At 44.4% G+C, this 16,994-nt stretch overlaps 1 protein-coding gene across 1 annotated transcript in view; it reads right to left on the reverse strand.

Moving 5' to 3' along the window:
* LOC119404816 (FACT complex subunit SPT16) overlaps positions 1-16,994 on the reverse strand; it is a 135,027-nt gene that overhangs the window by 110,082 nt on the left and 7,951 nt on the right. Inside the window, exons 4-6 of the mRNA XM_037671491.2 lie at positions 15,927-15,986; positions 9,640-9,732; positions 2,663-2,809 (exon numbers count right to left, since the gene is read on the reverse strand). Coding sequence (XP_037527419.1) covers positions 2,663-2,809; positions 9,640-9,732; positions 15,927-15,986 — 300 coding nt within the window. The remainder of the gene's footprint in view (positions 1-2,662; positions 2,810-9,639; positions 9,733-15,926; positions 15,987-16,994) is intronic.

A 16,994-nucleotide genomic window follows, 5' to 3' on the forward strand; every position in this document is an offset into this window, starting at 1 on the left:
CTGAATGGAGTAGACTTACAATGGGGGGCAAAAAGACAAGAAAAAGCATTTATTTGGCTCATCTAGATAAAGACTATACCTTTAAGCAGAGTATATACACGAATCTTACGAGCACTCGATTTCGCATGTTCAAAAATAAAAATGCTTGTGAAGATATTTGCTACCACATTTTAATGATAAAACTGTAACACGCTCCTATGTTGACGATTAGAAAAAAAAATTAAGAGACAAGCACAATTTTCCTTCAAATAATGTAAAATTTATTGTCCTGGCAGTTCGTTTTCTTCTGTGAGCCTCTTTTGCTGGCTCTAAGATCACTTCTGGATACGCCTCGGTCGCGTGCTCTTGCCTTGACAAAGCCATTATACGCTGAGTTGCTTAAGAAAGTCTGCAAGGTTTTCTTCGAGGTCCGGATATTTGCCCGTTTTCGGCCCGTAGTAACTTTTCCTGATCGACGTGCAGCTGAAGATATCCCATCGAGCTACTCACGGTCACAAGCCTCGCCACGAAAAAGACACGACGCAGCTATATTCACTGTGCAAAATAAAATAGCCTTCCTTTGTCGTGCGCTTCCATAATCAAAATGGCTCATCACAATTTGCACTTCACTGGAAACAGATAGAACGCGTACAGGTGAACCAACGCAAATTGACCACAAAATACATGTGCTCGGCCGCCATTATGTGATGGCGATGACAATGCACCTGACCCCTGTGACCGATCGCTTGATTGTAATGCACAGACCATTTTTGTTCCTGTTGTGGCTTTCTTTTTTTTTCTTTCCCACTCCCCTTGTGTTTGCCCCTCTGACCACAGCAGAGGGGCCCCAACCTCTTGTTTTCTTCTGTTCTCCTTTATACTCCAGCTGGGAAGCCGAAGAACGAGGGGGGGGGGGAATACAAAAGGACGCAATGGCTTGGGGGTCCAAGTTGCAAATCCCCCACTCTTTTTGTTGCTTTCTTTGCTGATAAAGCCCACACCTCCCCCACCCACAGGCTGGGGGTGAGAGGGTATTTTGGCTTTATCCGCTGCAGTGTCCGCTGCAATGCCCCATCAAGACTGCAGTGTTCGTTTCGCAGATCATCGCGAAAGTTCGTCTTTTACAGAAGAGTACAGTTGGGCGGTTCGTCTTAAGCGAATTTTTTTTGCATTGAGTCTATGGGAAACCAAACAAATGGTCCCGTGTTGTTCGGTATAAGCGAGAATTCGTCTTAACCGAGTTCGTCTTAATGGGAGTTCACTGTACACTGCTTGCTCGAACATTCGAATTTGTCAGAATATTCGTCTCTTTGACTACATTTTTGGCCGTGGCCTAATATTTGAGAAAATTCAAATACGCATTTTTCTAATCTAATATGCGTCGAATAAGGAAAATATTCTACAGTAAAACCTCGTTAATTCAGTCACTGGGACTGTGAAAAATCTTCGAATTAAACGGGTTTTTGAATTGACCAAACATACAAAAAGAGGGATGCAAGCAACTTTAAATTACTGAAAGTAATCAAAGGTGGTTGTTTGCAGTGCCTGGTAGTTTCCGGTTCCAAGGGTTGTTTTCCAGCAATACTTGGTCCCAATTTTGCCGCCAAACCGGGGAAACAGCGGGCCTCGCTGCAGCTAACGCAAAAAAAAAGGAAAAAAAAAAAACGGTCTCGTGGTCAAATGAAATGTGCACCTGTGGAAAAGAAGACGTGCTTCACTGCAACACAGTGGTGACACGCGGTCAGCATGCCACCTGCTGCTCGCAGCATCAGTGCGTCATGATGCGACCATTCGCCCATTCTTTCTTGTAAAATAAAGAATTTAATAATGACCAGTGTGACGGAATTTGCGATGTGTTCTGGGTGGAAAACATGATCACTGAAGTTTTCGAAGTAGGCGTTGCAGGCAAGTACTCCGCCAGCAGTGCAAGCGCACAAATTGCCGGAGCAACCACCAATCAGAGGTTCACATACATCGCGAATTCCGTCAGACCGTCCTTTATTAATTCTTTATTTTCCCAGAAAGAATGGGTAAATCATGACGCGCTGATGTTGCGAGAAGCATGCATCATGCTGCCTGTGCCTCACCACTGCGTTGCAGTGAAGCAAGTCTTCTTTTCCGCAGGCGCATATTTCAGCTGACCCCGATACTGTTTTTTTTTTTCTTGTGCTGGCAGCAGCGAGGCTGGTGCGCTTCACCTGTCACTCATTAGTATCGCTACTTTGCATTGCCTTGTGGCTCCTAAGGGCCATCGTTTCTGTGGATTTGTGCCCAAAGTTTTCGAATTAACCAGGCTGGTACTGACCGCCACTTCAAGTTACCCACTCAAGTTTAGATTGCGAAACAATTATATTTCCCTCACGAGTTCCAGGTTTGACTCTCAACTAATGGCCATTCGGCAGGTCCATGAGGTGGCAATTAGGCTGAGCTTGTCTGCACTGACAAGGAACTAAGCCGGGTGCGTGACTTCTTCGCATCCTGCTGGACCTAATAAAAGTTGATTTCATTCATTCATTCAAGTTTTTTGAACTAGTGGCATTGTAAAAAAGATACCCAATGCTTTTCAGTTTTTCTTTTCCACTTTTCTTTTAGTAGCTTTTCAGTGCATTCAATCACGAAGACATTTCCGTAGACCTCTATGTATGTTTACAAATAAATATTGCAGAATCAAAAGATTCCAGACCTTATCGGCATCGATTATCTCCATGATCTGGTCCCGGAGGTACTTGGCATACACATCCACAGTCACTTGGCAAGCCTTCTTTGTAAGGGCTACCTCCTGCTCCTCCTTGGGGGCCATCACATAGGCCACTGCTGCACTGACATCCACCTGCCATCCAAAATATAAATGACACAAGAGATAAGAAACAACAGTGAGACTTGCATGCCTTTGGAGTATGCAAAGCACAAAATCAAAATCAAAATGTGTCCATTACCCCACAGCTCAACTTACTGCGCAACACAATTCATGAGCAAGCACAGTGTAGCAGCAACACAAGTGCCTACTTCGAGGCCTGAATTCTAGAACCCACACAGACTCGCATTTAGTATTAGAAACGTCCCTGTGTGAGGTAGGCCTAAACACAGTAGCATCCCATGTGATGAGACAGCATAATGCGAGATTATAGCATGCATTCAACTTTTTCAGTCAAGCACGATCACCGGCTTGTCTGCTCTCTATCACCGCAAATGATAACATAAAGGTGCTTGACTCTCCGTAGACCCCTATAACTTTTCAAAATGGAGTGTCAGTTCGCCACTGTTTATGGACATACAAAGTTATTTTGCCATGAAACAATGGATCAGCGAAGCTTTCAAAGCAGGCCTACAGGTGAGCATTCCAGCAGCGTCATTTCACAAACTGTGGTCACAGCAGTCAATTGGAGGTATGCATAAGTCGAATTTTATCAGGCCTGACTATCATCATCATCATCATCATTCACCCCTACCCTCCCAAAGCCCTACTTTTGTCTATTCAATGTGTCATAAATTGGTGACAAGAGCAATATCAGATTTTCAGGGCTTTTCATGAAAATGATGCCTGCAAAGGCTAATGGTGAACTCCTAACAGAACAAATTCAGAGCTTCAATTTCTTTAAAGAAAAAACAGGTCGCTTGATTTGGTTTGAACTAGAGCTGTGCGAATAGCAAAATTTTCGGTGTGAAGCGAATTCGAATAAAGATTGAGTGCGAATTGAATAATTTTCGAATATTTCTCAAGTATTCTTCGAATACTTTGAAGCGAAATTACAGAAAAAAGCTGCAGAGAATCCCTACATATGTTCTTACGAGACAGGAACAATTACAAGTCACAAATACAGTAAAAGCTCGTTAATTCGACTCTCGTTAATTCGGAAAATCGGTTAATTCGGACACGTCATCTGGTCCCTGTAAATATATGCATCACTCTACGAGACTGGGCGCTCGTTATTTCGGACAGATTTGACCGCAAATCGGATAATTCGGCGACTTTCGGGCCGCTGGCGAGGCTCGAAAACGAAAAAAGAACCATTCGGAACAAAAGTGAAGCTCAAACGCAGCATCGCCATGGACATCAATTATCGGCTTGGCTTGACTTGAGACTGTTCGAACGCCTTTTCTTCGCGCGTGATAGCGTGTGGGTTTGGCGCGGTGTCATTTTTGTTGCCTTGTTACCATTGGTGTGCTGCATCGTTGAACGCCGTTTTATTGAGGAACAATTCAGTACGGCTCCTTTAGCTTGATCGTTGCTGGTGCTTTTGTGCTGACTTCTCGTGTGAACGCACTCTCCGCCGATGGCAACGCCAGCGAAGCGGCCCAAGTACGAGGCCAAGGACTTCACCACCAAAGTAGAAATTTTGCGTGCCCTGAAAAATGGGCTCTCCCGGCAAGAAGTAGCTCCTGTGCCATGACGTCGGCAAACAATACGACGTGAGTCTCCAGAGCGCTGTTACCATTCTTCGTGCATGTGTGGCACAGCACGCCTGTGCACGCCATTGCCAACTGTTTCAGGCACAGTGGCTTTGTTGTACTCGACTCCAGCGATGCCGCAGTGGCCGAAGTGTCGCCGAACGATGGTGCCGATGACGGGCAGGATTTAGGAAGTGTTATGCCTGATGCAGTGACACTCGACGATTATATCGGCATTGATGGCGTTGCCACTGCCGGCTCTCTGACTGATGAGGAAATCGTCAAGGAAGTGATGCATGGCGACGAATCCGAGAACGAAGAGCCTGAAGAGGAGCAGCCACACTATGAGCCACACAGGCCCCCTCGTACTGTGAAGGAAGCCGCGGAGGCCTTCATCGTCCTTAAGGGGATATGTGGGCCTTTGAAAAATATTTTTCAAAATTTGAGTTAGAATGATGAAAATTTCAAGGTTTATGTAGTTTTGTGTGCTGAACTTAAATACACAGCTTGTTTTAATGTATGTTATACCATTCTTCCTTAACAGAGACATTTTGGTAAAAATCTTTTGTCATCTTTCCAAAAAAATGTACTGCATAGTTATTGCTAAACTCCATGTCATTATAACCTACTGTAACCAAGGAGTGCCAAGCAACAAGTTTCGTCATTCTAGCTTGTCTAGAACAAAAGTTGTAGGCATTTGAAGTTCATGTTTGCAGTACCAGCTCGATTACTTTGATCAAAAGTGACATTTGTTTTAATAAATAACATTATCTTGCATTACTTGGTAGTAATACGGCACTTACCAAACACTTAGGTTCTAAACAAAAGAAGAATGATTAAAATTAGACTTGTGGAAGCCGAGAAAACGTGATCAGAAGATTGCACACTGGCTGAAAAAATGAAACTGAGAAAATCAGAAAAAACGCAAAGCATTGTTTTTAAGAGTTGTCCAACCAACATAGTAGGTTTATTTGATAGCAAACTCATTAATATGCCCCAGGTGAATAATCACTGCATGGTTTTGCTTGGTGACGCCGCTTTGCTGCTTGAAGGAAGCTGGCCGAAGCTGCCCTCTTCCGCTCTGCACTAGCGCGACGTTGACAGTCTTTCTCTTCTGCCCTCTGGATGCCCTTGCTGCTTTGCTGTATTTGCATTTCTTGCAGAATCCGAGAGGAAGCTTCTTTCATGCCGGCATTGTACCTCATGACTGCCTCTGCGACCGCAGTTTCTACTGCAACTAGGGAGGCATGTTTAGTCTTTGGCATGAGAGACCAGATCACAGAATGCAGAGATTCGTTCGCATTTTGCGTCTTGCCTCGGTGGCAGCGCTCCAGGAGTCTTTTGTCAGCAAGTCGTTCATAGACAGGCAGGAGCGCCTTGCTGACATGTTCTGGCAAGCTCCAGTGCTTTGGAAGTGGCTCTCCTCTAGCAGCAGCAGCATTTTGCTTGCACCACGAGTTTGTGCCACTTGGGCACAGGCTGTCGTTTGGGTGCTCATCTGTCGAAGATATATGATAGTACGTTGCCATTACGGCTTTGTGCATACTATCTACATTGCCCACATTAGACTTCAGTGCCCAGCTATAATACTTAGTGAGCTTTGTAATGAGCTCACCTGTCAGGCGGCCTTTGCCACTCAAACCCCCACCATGCTCCGTTTTGTGCTTCTGGATGAGGTTGCGAAGGGCAGTGCCCATCCGCTTCTGCACATGATTAATGCAATCTTCCTTTGCAATGTTTACATAACCATAAACTTTGGCGTCTTCGAGGGCATGGAAAGATCTACTGTCACCATCACAAAGTATTGTGGTGTAGCACAACCCATGACGTGCCAGGGAGCGCTCAAAGAGGGCAACAGCTGCCTCTGGTTCCATCTGGCCAGACTTTCGGTATTTTTTTGGCACACATGATTGGCTTTCCAGGCACTGTACCCAGGATCATTTTCTGGTGGTGCACGTTTGCAGCCAAGGCAGAAGTTTGACAGTACCTTGAAGTCAAGCACATACCCCGAAAATAGCTCTATTACCGCACCCACACCAATATGAGACAGGTGGCCCCTAGTCATCCAACTGCCGTCGAAACAAACCGCGATGTTTCCAGTATTCCCGAAATGGAGCGTTTTGTACAGTTCCTTCACTGCTGAAGCAGAGTCAGACATCACCCCTTTGCAAGCCTCCATTGCAGCTGGATTGAGCCTTTCCTTCAGGTGTCCTTGATATGTTTTATGATGCAGGCCTCTGTGGGATATTCCCATAGCAGAAAATAAGTCATTGAGCGCTGTTTGCCCATTACCGGTGCTTTGAACTGCACGGGCCGCGAGAATGTTGATCTCGAATGGATTGCACTTTGCCGTTCCAGACACGTGCCGCGAGCTCTACTTCGCCTCCAAAACGCCGCAACTGTCACATTCCAGGCTCAATTGCACCGCGATGCCGTAATCTTTCGCACCCTCTGGAAATGGAAAGGGTACCTCCGCACTCGTTGCACTTAGCCCTGCTGCACAGTAGTTCGTTAACAAGATCGATGTCGACGACCGTGTACGTCGCGGCCGACGTTGAGGGGGCCGTGTCGTTGCGCATCGTTGCGAGGGTCCGCAGCTTCCGTTCAGTGGCCGAGAGAGACGATAATGCGGCAATTTTTTCGTCGGCTTTTTTTTGGAGCTGATCGCGATCATCGTTGCTGAGGAACGTTGTGTTGATTCTCCGTCGCTGGTCCTGGCTGTCAGGTCCAAGGGAGCCGGCGGTGGGCATAACGATACCGCCCGACGTCGTTGTGCCGGCCGTGGTCTCGTCGACCGATCCGCTTTCCGATAGCGCGCCGTTGCCCGATGTTATCACCGTCGGCAAAACGAAGGCGTCCGCTAGCCTTTTAACGCGTTTCCTGCGCCTTTTCCCGAACTTGTGGACGGTGCGGTACTTGCGGTACGGCGGCATGTCGCACGCTCGCGCTCGTCTTTATCCGATCAATCCGCTTCAAAATGGCGAGGCGACACGCGTGAACGACGCGCGGGCTGGCGCGGGCAGCTGAACACCTGCGCGTCGCGCGGACCAATGAGAAACCTCTATCCGAGCATTTGAACTTAGCGCGCGCCGCGCGGGCGAATCAGAAGCCTCCTCTTTACCACGTGATGACCACGTGATGCCAAGCAGCCAATGATGGGTTCGCATTCTGCTTTTACTATTTTGCGCTTTTTTCTGCTGTGACGCGCCGCAGGAAGCTCGTTTTTGGCGGGAAAAAGAGCTGAAGGATCGCTCTTTCAAACCAATCCAAGATGGGCGCGTAACGGCGGCGGGCTGTGGAATGCGACGGCGCTGAAAATGGTCGTTTTTAGCAATGTTTTCGCGAGAAACCGTGTCGCATTAGCTAGTTTATTTGACAATTTCTTAAAAATTACGCGTCTGAAATTCCCAAAACTTCGGATATAGGTGGAAGGGACCCCAACAATAACGAAAATGACAGAATTTAAAAGTGCATTTTTTCGCGATTTTTCGGTCCTAAAGACCCGTGTCCCCCCTTAAAGAATTTCGTTTTGGCACTGCAGACAGCATGCGAGCTGCTGAGCACCTTGAAGGGCTCAGAAAAATTGTGTCCGCGCGAATTTCTGCTCGAAAACAGAGACGCATCCGCGATTACCTTGTAAAGTAAAGGTATGTTGAAAAAACTCTTGCATTTATTGTGTTTATTTCGACCATTCGATAATTCGGACATTCGGTTAATTCGGACATTTTTTCCGGTCCCTAGAAATCCGAATTAACGAGCTTTTACTGTATGGTCAAAGAACAGATTTATACAGAAGATAGGATGCGGCTTTCGTAATGCGAAAAATAAGAAAAAAAAATCAATTTTCGAAAATTACATTTTCAGTTTTTGTAGTCCTTTTTCTGATTCCAAAATACCGTCACTGAAAACTACGTAGACGTGCGTAAAAAATTTGCTGTGCTTGCCGAGGTGGCAAAAATTACTGCAGAAATAGCAAAAAAAAAAAATGCGTTAAAAAAATTATAGTTCCACAACGGCGCAACGGGGCACCGCAATCTTGGGCTCGTCTGAAAGAGCCTTTCTCCGTTTTCAAGTTTCCTGCTCCAGCTAGGTCCTACATGCAGAAAAAATGCGTACGAAAAGCAAATGTTTGAAGTTCGTTCTGAGGCCTTCGATTGCCTACGTCCGTCATGTTGCTCCAGCACGCCTCGCCATTGGCCCGATCCTCGCTCTGCTACTTGCACGTCGCGAGGTCACGGCTGTCAAAAATCATGCTACTTAGTGACGCGTTCGCACTCGTTCTGTGTTCACAGGTCGACAATCATTTAGAATATTACACTTTAGTTTAGCAGCTGCAAGCGGAAGCTCATGCATCAGATTATGATAGTGTGCCGCGCTCGTCGCGTACATCGCACCTCGTGACGAAGACCATCGCGGGACAACTCTTCTCACTCGTGTTCGAGCATGACGTACTTTGAAACACTGGGTACCGCGGCCACGCACATCACAACCAAGCTTACTGCTCGGAGTCGTGGCTAGGCCTAACTCCGCTCACGGCACCGATGTACGAGACGAATCTGAATTTTGCGGGCAAGAACATTGTGCCTGCGAACGTGCAAAAACAAAGAAACCGCAATGTGTTTCGTCGCAAGCAACGAATCGCATCGCCCGCTGGTTCCTAGGAACAGCAGATGAGCATTTTGCACATCGGCAGCGGACCCCCCGGCAAGCTCGTCGCGCAGCTACCGCTCGGGGCATCGGTGGAAGCAGCTAGCAGTTTCGCATGTTGCGCCCCAAAACGCATGCTGCACGCCGATTTAGCATCTTTATATTGTGAGGACGAATATCGACACCGGGGCTCTGGCACGCGGGGACAGCTAGCGGGTAGACGCAGAGGAAGAAGAGGTGAGACAATAGAACAGCTGGCTCAGGATCGAGCGTTGTCTCTGTCTCTGTTCCTCACAATATTTATTTTCCGTTATTATAAACCACTATATTTATTTTCCAGAAGTTCGAACACTTCGAATAGTAAAATTTCGGTGTGAATCGAATCGAATAGCAAACACTATTCGAAAAATATTCAAAAGTTCGAATATTCACACACCCCTAGTTTGAACTCTAGTGCATGCTTTTAAAAATTGACTAAGGTACTTGAGTAAAAAATAATTCAGAAAATCAGATAACTAATTCATGCTCTTGTCCCAGGGTGCACATTTTTCTAACATGTATGTGGAAGACAATAAAAATTCAAGAGAGAAACATAGGACCAATAAAAACACAAAACAGATTTACCATGTCAAACTTTTCAGGTGCGATGGCAGACCGCCAGGCATCCATAAACTCGCCAGGAAATTTGTCTTTGCTGAATTCACCAACCACCTTGCCCTGTGAAGAGTTACAAATGACAACAAAGTTTTCAGCACAAGTTCCTACAATAATAATGGCTCGTGGACCAGCACCCACTACTGATAAATTTAAGGGAAGACGTGGGTTTTGAAAATTTTTTTTTATTAGTTGGATTAACTTAATGAAATTTAATACACTTTGCAGTTTTTCTGCAGATTCCAAATCTTCAAGTAGATTTTTATTATCTGCATTAGAACAAAAGATATGCAATTTCTGAGATAATATTTCTTACGGTACTTTTTGGCAACTTTGCTTTGTCAAACACAGAAACAAAATATGCGGCAAGACTCCCAGAGAGCTCGTCTAGCCAATGATACTTTGATTCTTTTCATCGAACTTCGAATGCAAAATAAACGGATGCAAACATGAGTGAAAAATTTTTGCTTCATACACTTTATGATTATCGAGAATTATCATTTGGTAAACAACATTATAAGAAAATAAATAGCATCATCGGCTAGACCAGCTTTCTGGCAGTCTTGCTGCATACTCTGCTTTTGTGTTTGACGAAAATAAGTTGCCAAAAGTCCCCGTAAGAATTGTGCTAGAGAACGTTGTAGAACTAGCATAGCTTTTGTTCTAATGCAGCTATTAAATATCTACTCAGAGATTTGGAATCTGCAGAAAAAACTGAATAAGCGTATTAAATTTCATTCCATTCACCCAACTATTAAAAACACTTTTCAAGACCCACGTCTCCCCTTAAATGTCACACATTTTCACCTCAATGACAATAATTAGGGTGGTGGGAGAAGTGCTGCCTACAGCTTTGGTTGACAGTCTACTCCTGTGAAAATGAACTTTGCAATGAAAACGGTCCGTCTTGCCAGATTCTCAATTCTTTTTTTTTTTTTTCATCCTGAGACATTCATTCATCATGCATGTATAATATTGAGAAAGAAAATTCAGTAGAGAATGTGGCTTCCGGAGGTGCCTCATTGCACTATGGAGCTCATAGCTTTCTGTTGACACAATGCTGGAATTCTGGCGCTGTTGTACAGAGATAGTAACTTCAGGTATCCAGTGTCATATTTGATCATGAGAAAATAAAATAAAAAGGTAGAAAAAAAAAAGCTAGCATTGCAATTAGCTGCTGCCCCATGCCCACAAAAAGTGCTCCTATGGATGAAGCATATTTGAATTACTGGCACACATTTCACACGCGCTTTGACAATAGCAAGCTCATGCATCACAAACTCATGTTACTTTCAACAATGAATTCAATATCAAAATTATTGAATATACCACTCAAAATAATGCGTCCCATTAGAATACAAAAAAGCTTCATCTGTAACCCTCCACCCTCTTGCAAGGTGTTCACCCCACAAAACTGTTGAGAAAGCTTGCTACAACACAATACAGTTGAACCTGCCTATCACGAACCTCCATACAATGAATTCCATGATATTACGAAGTTTTTCTATTCCCAGCCGTTACTTCACAGAAGCACATGTATTTGGACCTCCATGTAACAAAGTGGCAGCGAGAGACGACTTTGACATAATGAATTTTTGCTGTCGACAACCTAGAGATTTTGCCCTGCCTACAACGGAGTGTGAAGCAGTGAGTGGCGTTGCGAACTGTGCGCTCAAAACCCCGGCGACTACGAGGCGAAAGAGTGAGCGCTCGTTTGTACGAGCGGGTGTGTGAAAGGCGGGCTAGGTGCCCCCCCCCCCCCCAACCATCCAGCCGCTCGGGGGTGCCACGTTAAGCGCGCAGGCTTTCTTTTTAAAAAAATATTCAAAAAAAGATGCTTTTGCATTGGCAGTGCCACTTTTCGGTCGTCGAAGTAGTCTCTGAACTGCACTTCGTTAACGTGACAACAAGCGACGCCACTAAAAAAAATTCTTGCTCCATGTCGTTATGCTTAGAGTTCGCACCGCATATGGAGTTCGCTCTTGGTTTTTGACGCTGTGCGCGCATGCGTGGTTTCACTGCACGTGCATAAAGCACCCCTGACACCGTGCAGCATTTTTTTTTTAATGCAGAAAACCGTGTCATCACTACCGAGGAGAATTCAGATTAGCTGCTGGTGGAAACTGTCTGCGACTATGGTGACAACGATGGACCTTCGAAGGTTGACTCATCACGTACTTTGCTGTCTTTCGCCGCACCACAGGTTCGCAAGACCGTGGCCTCCGCGATTAGCTCCGGCAACGCGATGGCACATTGCCGGCGCCAATCTCAGAGGCCACGGCTAGACGATGACGGAGCAACGTTGGATTGATGTCCAACGCACGTTCAGTATTGTCATTCTTCATGTACAAGCAATAGAGCAAAATAACGCAGTTTTTTGCAGCTAAATAAATGCTCTGCCTTCAGTTCCCCTTTTGTTTAATTTGTGCATTTCTCTTGCGAATTTTCGTGCTGAAACTGCATACAATGAAAAACCTGTCTGTAACGAATTTTTTTCGGGAATTTGTCAATTTCGTTATATCCAGGTTTAACTGTACAATAAGCAGTGATGTGATCAACCGAAACCACTTTGGAGCAACAAAACTTTTTGGAGCAGTTGCCAAGCACACATTTTTAAATGCAAGTATTTGTCTCTAAGCTGGAGCAGTTGCACCACATGTTTAACAAAATTGATTTACACACAAATACATGCATGTTTACTTAGAATTAGAGGCCAGATTTTTAGGCATTAAAAAAGCCCGTTTTAGGCGTTAAAAATAGGCAGGCAAAACAACCTTTTAGGCTTCCAAAATCGTAAATATAGGCACAATAATTTGCACATAAATGCAAATAATTTCAAGTCAAGTGTCCACTGTCGCATCAACACACTCCTGGCGTCTTTTCGGCATGACTGGGAACAGCAGAGCAAGAGCATATAGCCAGATCGCTAAAAGACCAAAGGTACAGATTCCTCCTATTGGCCGGGTCGAATCGCGTAGAGCCAGTTTCGCCCCTGGCAGTGAACCACTGGCATAGCCAGGAAGGGAAGGAGGTTCGGGGGCTTGAACACCCCCCCACCCCAGAACATTTCAGTTTTGCATGTGTAGATACACACGCACATATGAAAATGCACGCGCGAACATACATGAAGTATGGTTGAACCCCCCCTCCGAAAAAATTTCTGCCTACGCTACTGTATGAACCCCTTACAATGCAAATTACAAATAAAACAAAAGTCCGTGCACATCACATTTTTCTTTCTCTTTTTGCTCTTCACTCTCCTTTCCGCTGACGACTCTCCGCAATATCGCATTCGCCAACCGCTCGCGCCATGTCAGCGCGGTGGCGAATGCTCGCCGGCACTCCCACTTCACTGCTGCTAGCGGTTGTTTTCCGGAAGTTCGCTGAACTAGAGGACTAGGTGGAACATTAAACAGATCCGAACAGTCACTGTTGCTCGGTAACATGAATAACAGTCTCCAACTGCACTTCAAAGCAAAACTTAAGGCTAAACAGCATTCATATAAGCGTTCATATAAGTGAAAATAGGCATTTATAGGCATTTGTAAGCATTTAGGCACAAACACCAAAAATAGGCATTTATAGGCACTATAAAAGCACTTCTTAACCTCTAATTCATGCTCATATATCAAAGTGGCGCGATAGGAGCGCAAGGAACAAAATAGGCATTTGCCTAAAATCCGGTCTCTACTTAGAATACACCAAAAGATGAAATTAACTTACTGCTGTCCGCAGACCCAAATTTCTTTAGTCTCGTGAGATCAGGCCACCTAACATTTTCGCGAAATCCGCTCCATATTTGTAAATGAATATGACTCCCTCATGCTTTAGTTACAGCACTGGAAGCACAAGCTGTTTAAATTTTCTATGCATTCTGTTTATTGTCCAGAAGAACCATTCTGAAGACGTTCATGCTTCCAGAACATTCTAGGCCTTCGCTGTGTGGCAAAGTGCCTGCTGTTGTGCTTTATGGAAAGAATCGTTAAGATCCAGGTTCGTGGGCGGTTAATAAAATACAGGGTTTAATAATTGGTCCTTTGTACCCAAACTCTAATTTGTGCTCCATGAAATTTCCGGTAATGGGCAGCTTCGTATTTAACTCTGACAAGTTCTCAAACACGATAAATAATAATATCTGGGGTGTAATGTCCCAAAAACACCATATGATTATGAGAGACGCCGTAGTGGAGGGCTCCGGAAATTTCGACCACCTAGGGTTCTTTTAACGTGCACCTAAAGGGACTGTCTACCGCCCGGAAAAATTTTTTTGATTGTGGTGAAAATGAGAAAATCGTTCGTCACATCGGCAGCAACAAGCGCGCTTTCGTCCCATAAAAAAAGAATTATAATTTTAATCTGATGTTGAAAACCGTGAAAGAATGACCGCTAGCGTCACCCAACAGCAAAGTGGTCGCAATTCCCGCAATCAATAGGTGTGACAGACTATCCACGCAGGTGGACTTATTTTGCTTAAAAACAAACATGTAGAACTTGAGAGTGTATTTTCCGCTCTTGAAACAGCTTTCGATTGCGTCAAAAAGTAATTTTTGCTGTATTTTTTTATCTCACACGCCCAAAAAGACGCCTGGCGGCGCTGCCGACGCCGCCGCTTTCAAGTTCGTCTGCTTCAACACCCCGCGCTGGTTGTACCGTTACGCTGCACTGTCGTTAGGATGTCTCGCGTGTGCCGCGCTGTGAAGGCATGCATTCATAATGGCTACATCAGTACAGGAGTTTCGTTACATCGTTTGCCTGCAAGACCGTTACAGAAACGTCTGTGGGAAGGTTGCGGCAGCAGTGCTAAAATAAACGCATAGACTGCAATCGTAGCAAAACGAGTGTTCTGTAATCGTATAATAAGGCTTCATTTAACCGATGGTGTGCTTAAAACGACTGTTACATTCATTGCATTAGTGTTCAGAGAAAAGAAAGATATGCTACAGAAATGACATGTACTTTCGGTTTTAAGTTTTACCGGCACTACAGTCGTCATCGCGTCCACCAACCAGTGTTGTGGGGCGTATTCACACCAATGGAAGAAGACTGAACGCAGATCGAAAAATTGTTTTAAAATTTTCTACTCGCTTTCCAGAAAAACCGCTGCAAGGTTGGACACTTCAGACGGTATGCTTTCGAATGCGGTACAAAACAGAAAAGCGATGAAGGACGGTAGACAGTCCCTTTAAATCTAAGTACACGGGCCTCAAACGTTTTGTTCTCAAACACGAACTGTTGCTGCGGTCAAGAAACAGAACCGAGATACCAGGGCGCTGGGACATCATGCTTTCTCATTAAAATTCCACAGTCTACTGCAGCACGTGCAATTTTTTACAAAGTCTGGTGAGACTTTGTAAGTGAGACTCAATTAGGCACCTGCATGAACTTCTATGAAAGTGTAGAGGTATTACAACAAATAACACTACATTTTTTTTTTTTTCAAAACAAGCGAACTATAACAAAATGGTCTATTCAAGTACTGTTCACTGTAATAAATGGAATTAATCAAATAGAAGATTGTCGTTCAAAAACTTGAAGTTGCACTAAGTATTACTTTTCTCTAGCTTGGTCCACAAAAGTTAGGCTACATTACTACACTTAATAATGTAATCTTGCAGTATGGCCTAGTAGTAGCAGAAAAATTTATTTACGCAGTATAGGCCAGTCCGAATTGCTTGGCAGGGTTGTACCTAGTAACTACAACTGCGTAGCACTCGCCAGTATGCTCCAATGGCCACTCGAAATTAGTGCTAACTTAAACATGGTTCGCAAGCCCGTTCAGTCTTCTTTTTCTCCGAAAGCAAGAACGTCATCTTGGCATACGCTCAATGCATATTATGAAATTTTCACAAATATGTAGCAGGATGTGGCAGGTTTCACCTCTTGGCGCAGTTTGGCACAATTGGCGCAGCTATCACATCACTGAATAAGATAGATTCAGGTCAAACCGCACTTTGTTCTTGATTATTCAGTTATTTATCCTAATCCCAATAATCCAAATATTTGGCTGACAAAAGCTAAGAAGGAACAGTTTAACATTGTAAAAGCACACCTTGGTGGTGCCATTGTTACTATGCAAATCATTGCAAGAGCGCATTTAAAGCAGCTCTCAGTGCTCCTGTTCAATCACCCCACAAGAAAGCACTGAAAAATTACTCTAACTCCTGAAGTGTGTTACGACTTTATAACACAAGCATTTTGGTATCCAACCCATTAGCTCAATGGCTACCCATGAAAGTGATTGGCTGAAGCATACTCACATTACGGCTTTTCTTGATAGCTTCGATTAGCTTTTCAAAGTTGGCCTTGTCCTTGTCAGCCTGAAGAAAGTTCCAAATCAAGCAACGTTACTATGAGCATCGCTACTGATTTTAAGGCCAAAACAAATGTAAGGTGAAGAAAAAATTTTCACTCAATGCATTTCAAGCTACTGTGACGTGTGGCTGTCATCCATAAGAACAAACATGACACACAGGGCCAAATATAGCAACTTATTTCAGTAAGTAGGAGAGAACACAACACTCCAGCATATGCAGATGAAAAGAATTGCACTGCAGTTTGAGCACACAGGCTGGAATTAACATGAACAAAAATCCACCTCAGGTGTGAAAACTGTAGAAACTGTAGTGGCCTGTCCTCAGAAAGAGTGGCGATTATCAAAGGGTCTTCGCTTTTCACAACATCATGAACATGTGGCTATGGTCTTCTCTCCTTCAGAACTCCCGATCACGCTTTTGTGCTTTTTTATATGCTGTACCTGTCACTTCAAAAATAACTTTGAAGATGAACTCAGGCATGTACTCAAAGACACAGGTACCATTGTGATGATATCTGCATTTAAAAGGCTTTCAACTGTTTACCAAAACCAGTGTTGATGACAGCAAGGAGGAGGGAGCTAAGGCAAGTTCTTGAATTGAATGTTTACTTAGTTATTTGTTGGCAGCAAGCATTCCTAGAAAGGTAAAAAAAAAATATTTCGAAATTCCTGCTGAAACACCCTACGTCCAACGTCTCATTAAACACGGTACTGCCTTCACCAAAGCGATTGTGTGTTGCAAAATACTTCAAACAGAAGTGATATAAAGGAACTTTAGACAACAATAATGTTTAATTCATACCTGCCAAGTTCGGATAAACGGAATCCGGGAGATCTACTCAACGGGGGGAGGGGGGGCGGGTACTGCGATAGCAATTATATGGACACTGTCAGCGGGATTTTGCGGTCGCCGCTGATCTGTACAGAGTCCAAATCGATAACATCGCTTACGCATCGTCTGTTTCACTGTTTCACGTGCGAGTAAAAGTGTGCTAGCGCTAGGGACGAACGC

This window comes from Rhipicephalus sanguineus, chromosome 1, assembly GCF_013339695.2.
Source record: "Rhipicephalus sanguineus isolate Rsan-2018 chromosome 1, BIME_Rsan_1.4, whole genome shotgun sequence".
NCBI classification, from domain to species: domain Eukaryota; kingdom Metazoa; phylum Arthropoda; class Arachnida; order Ixodida; family Ixodidae; genus Rhipicephalus; species Rhipicephalus sanguineus.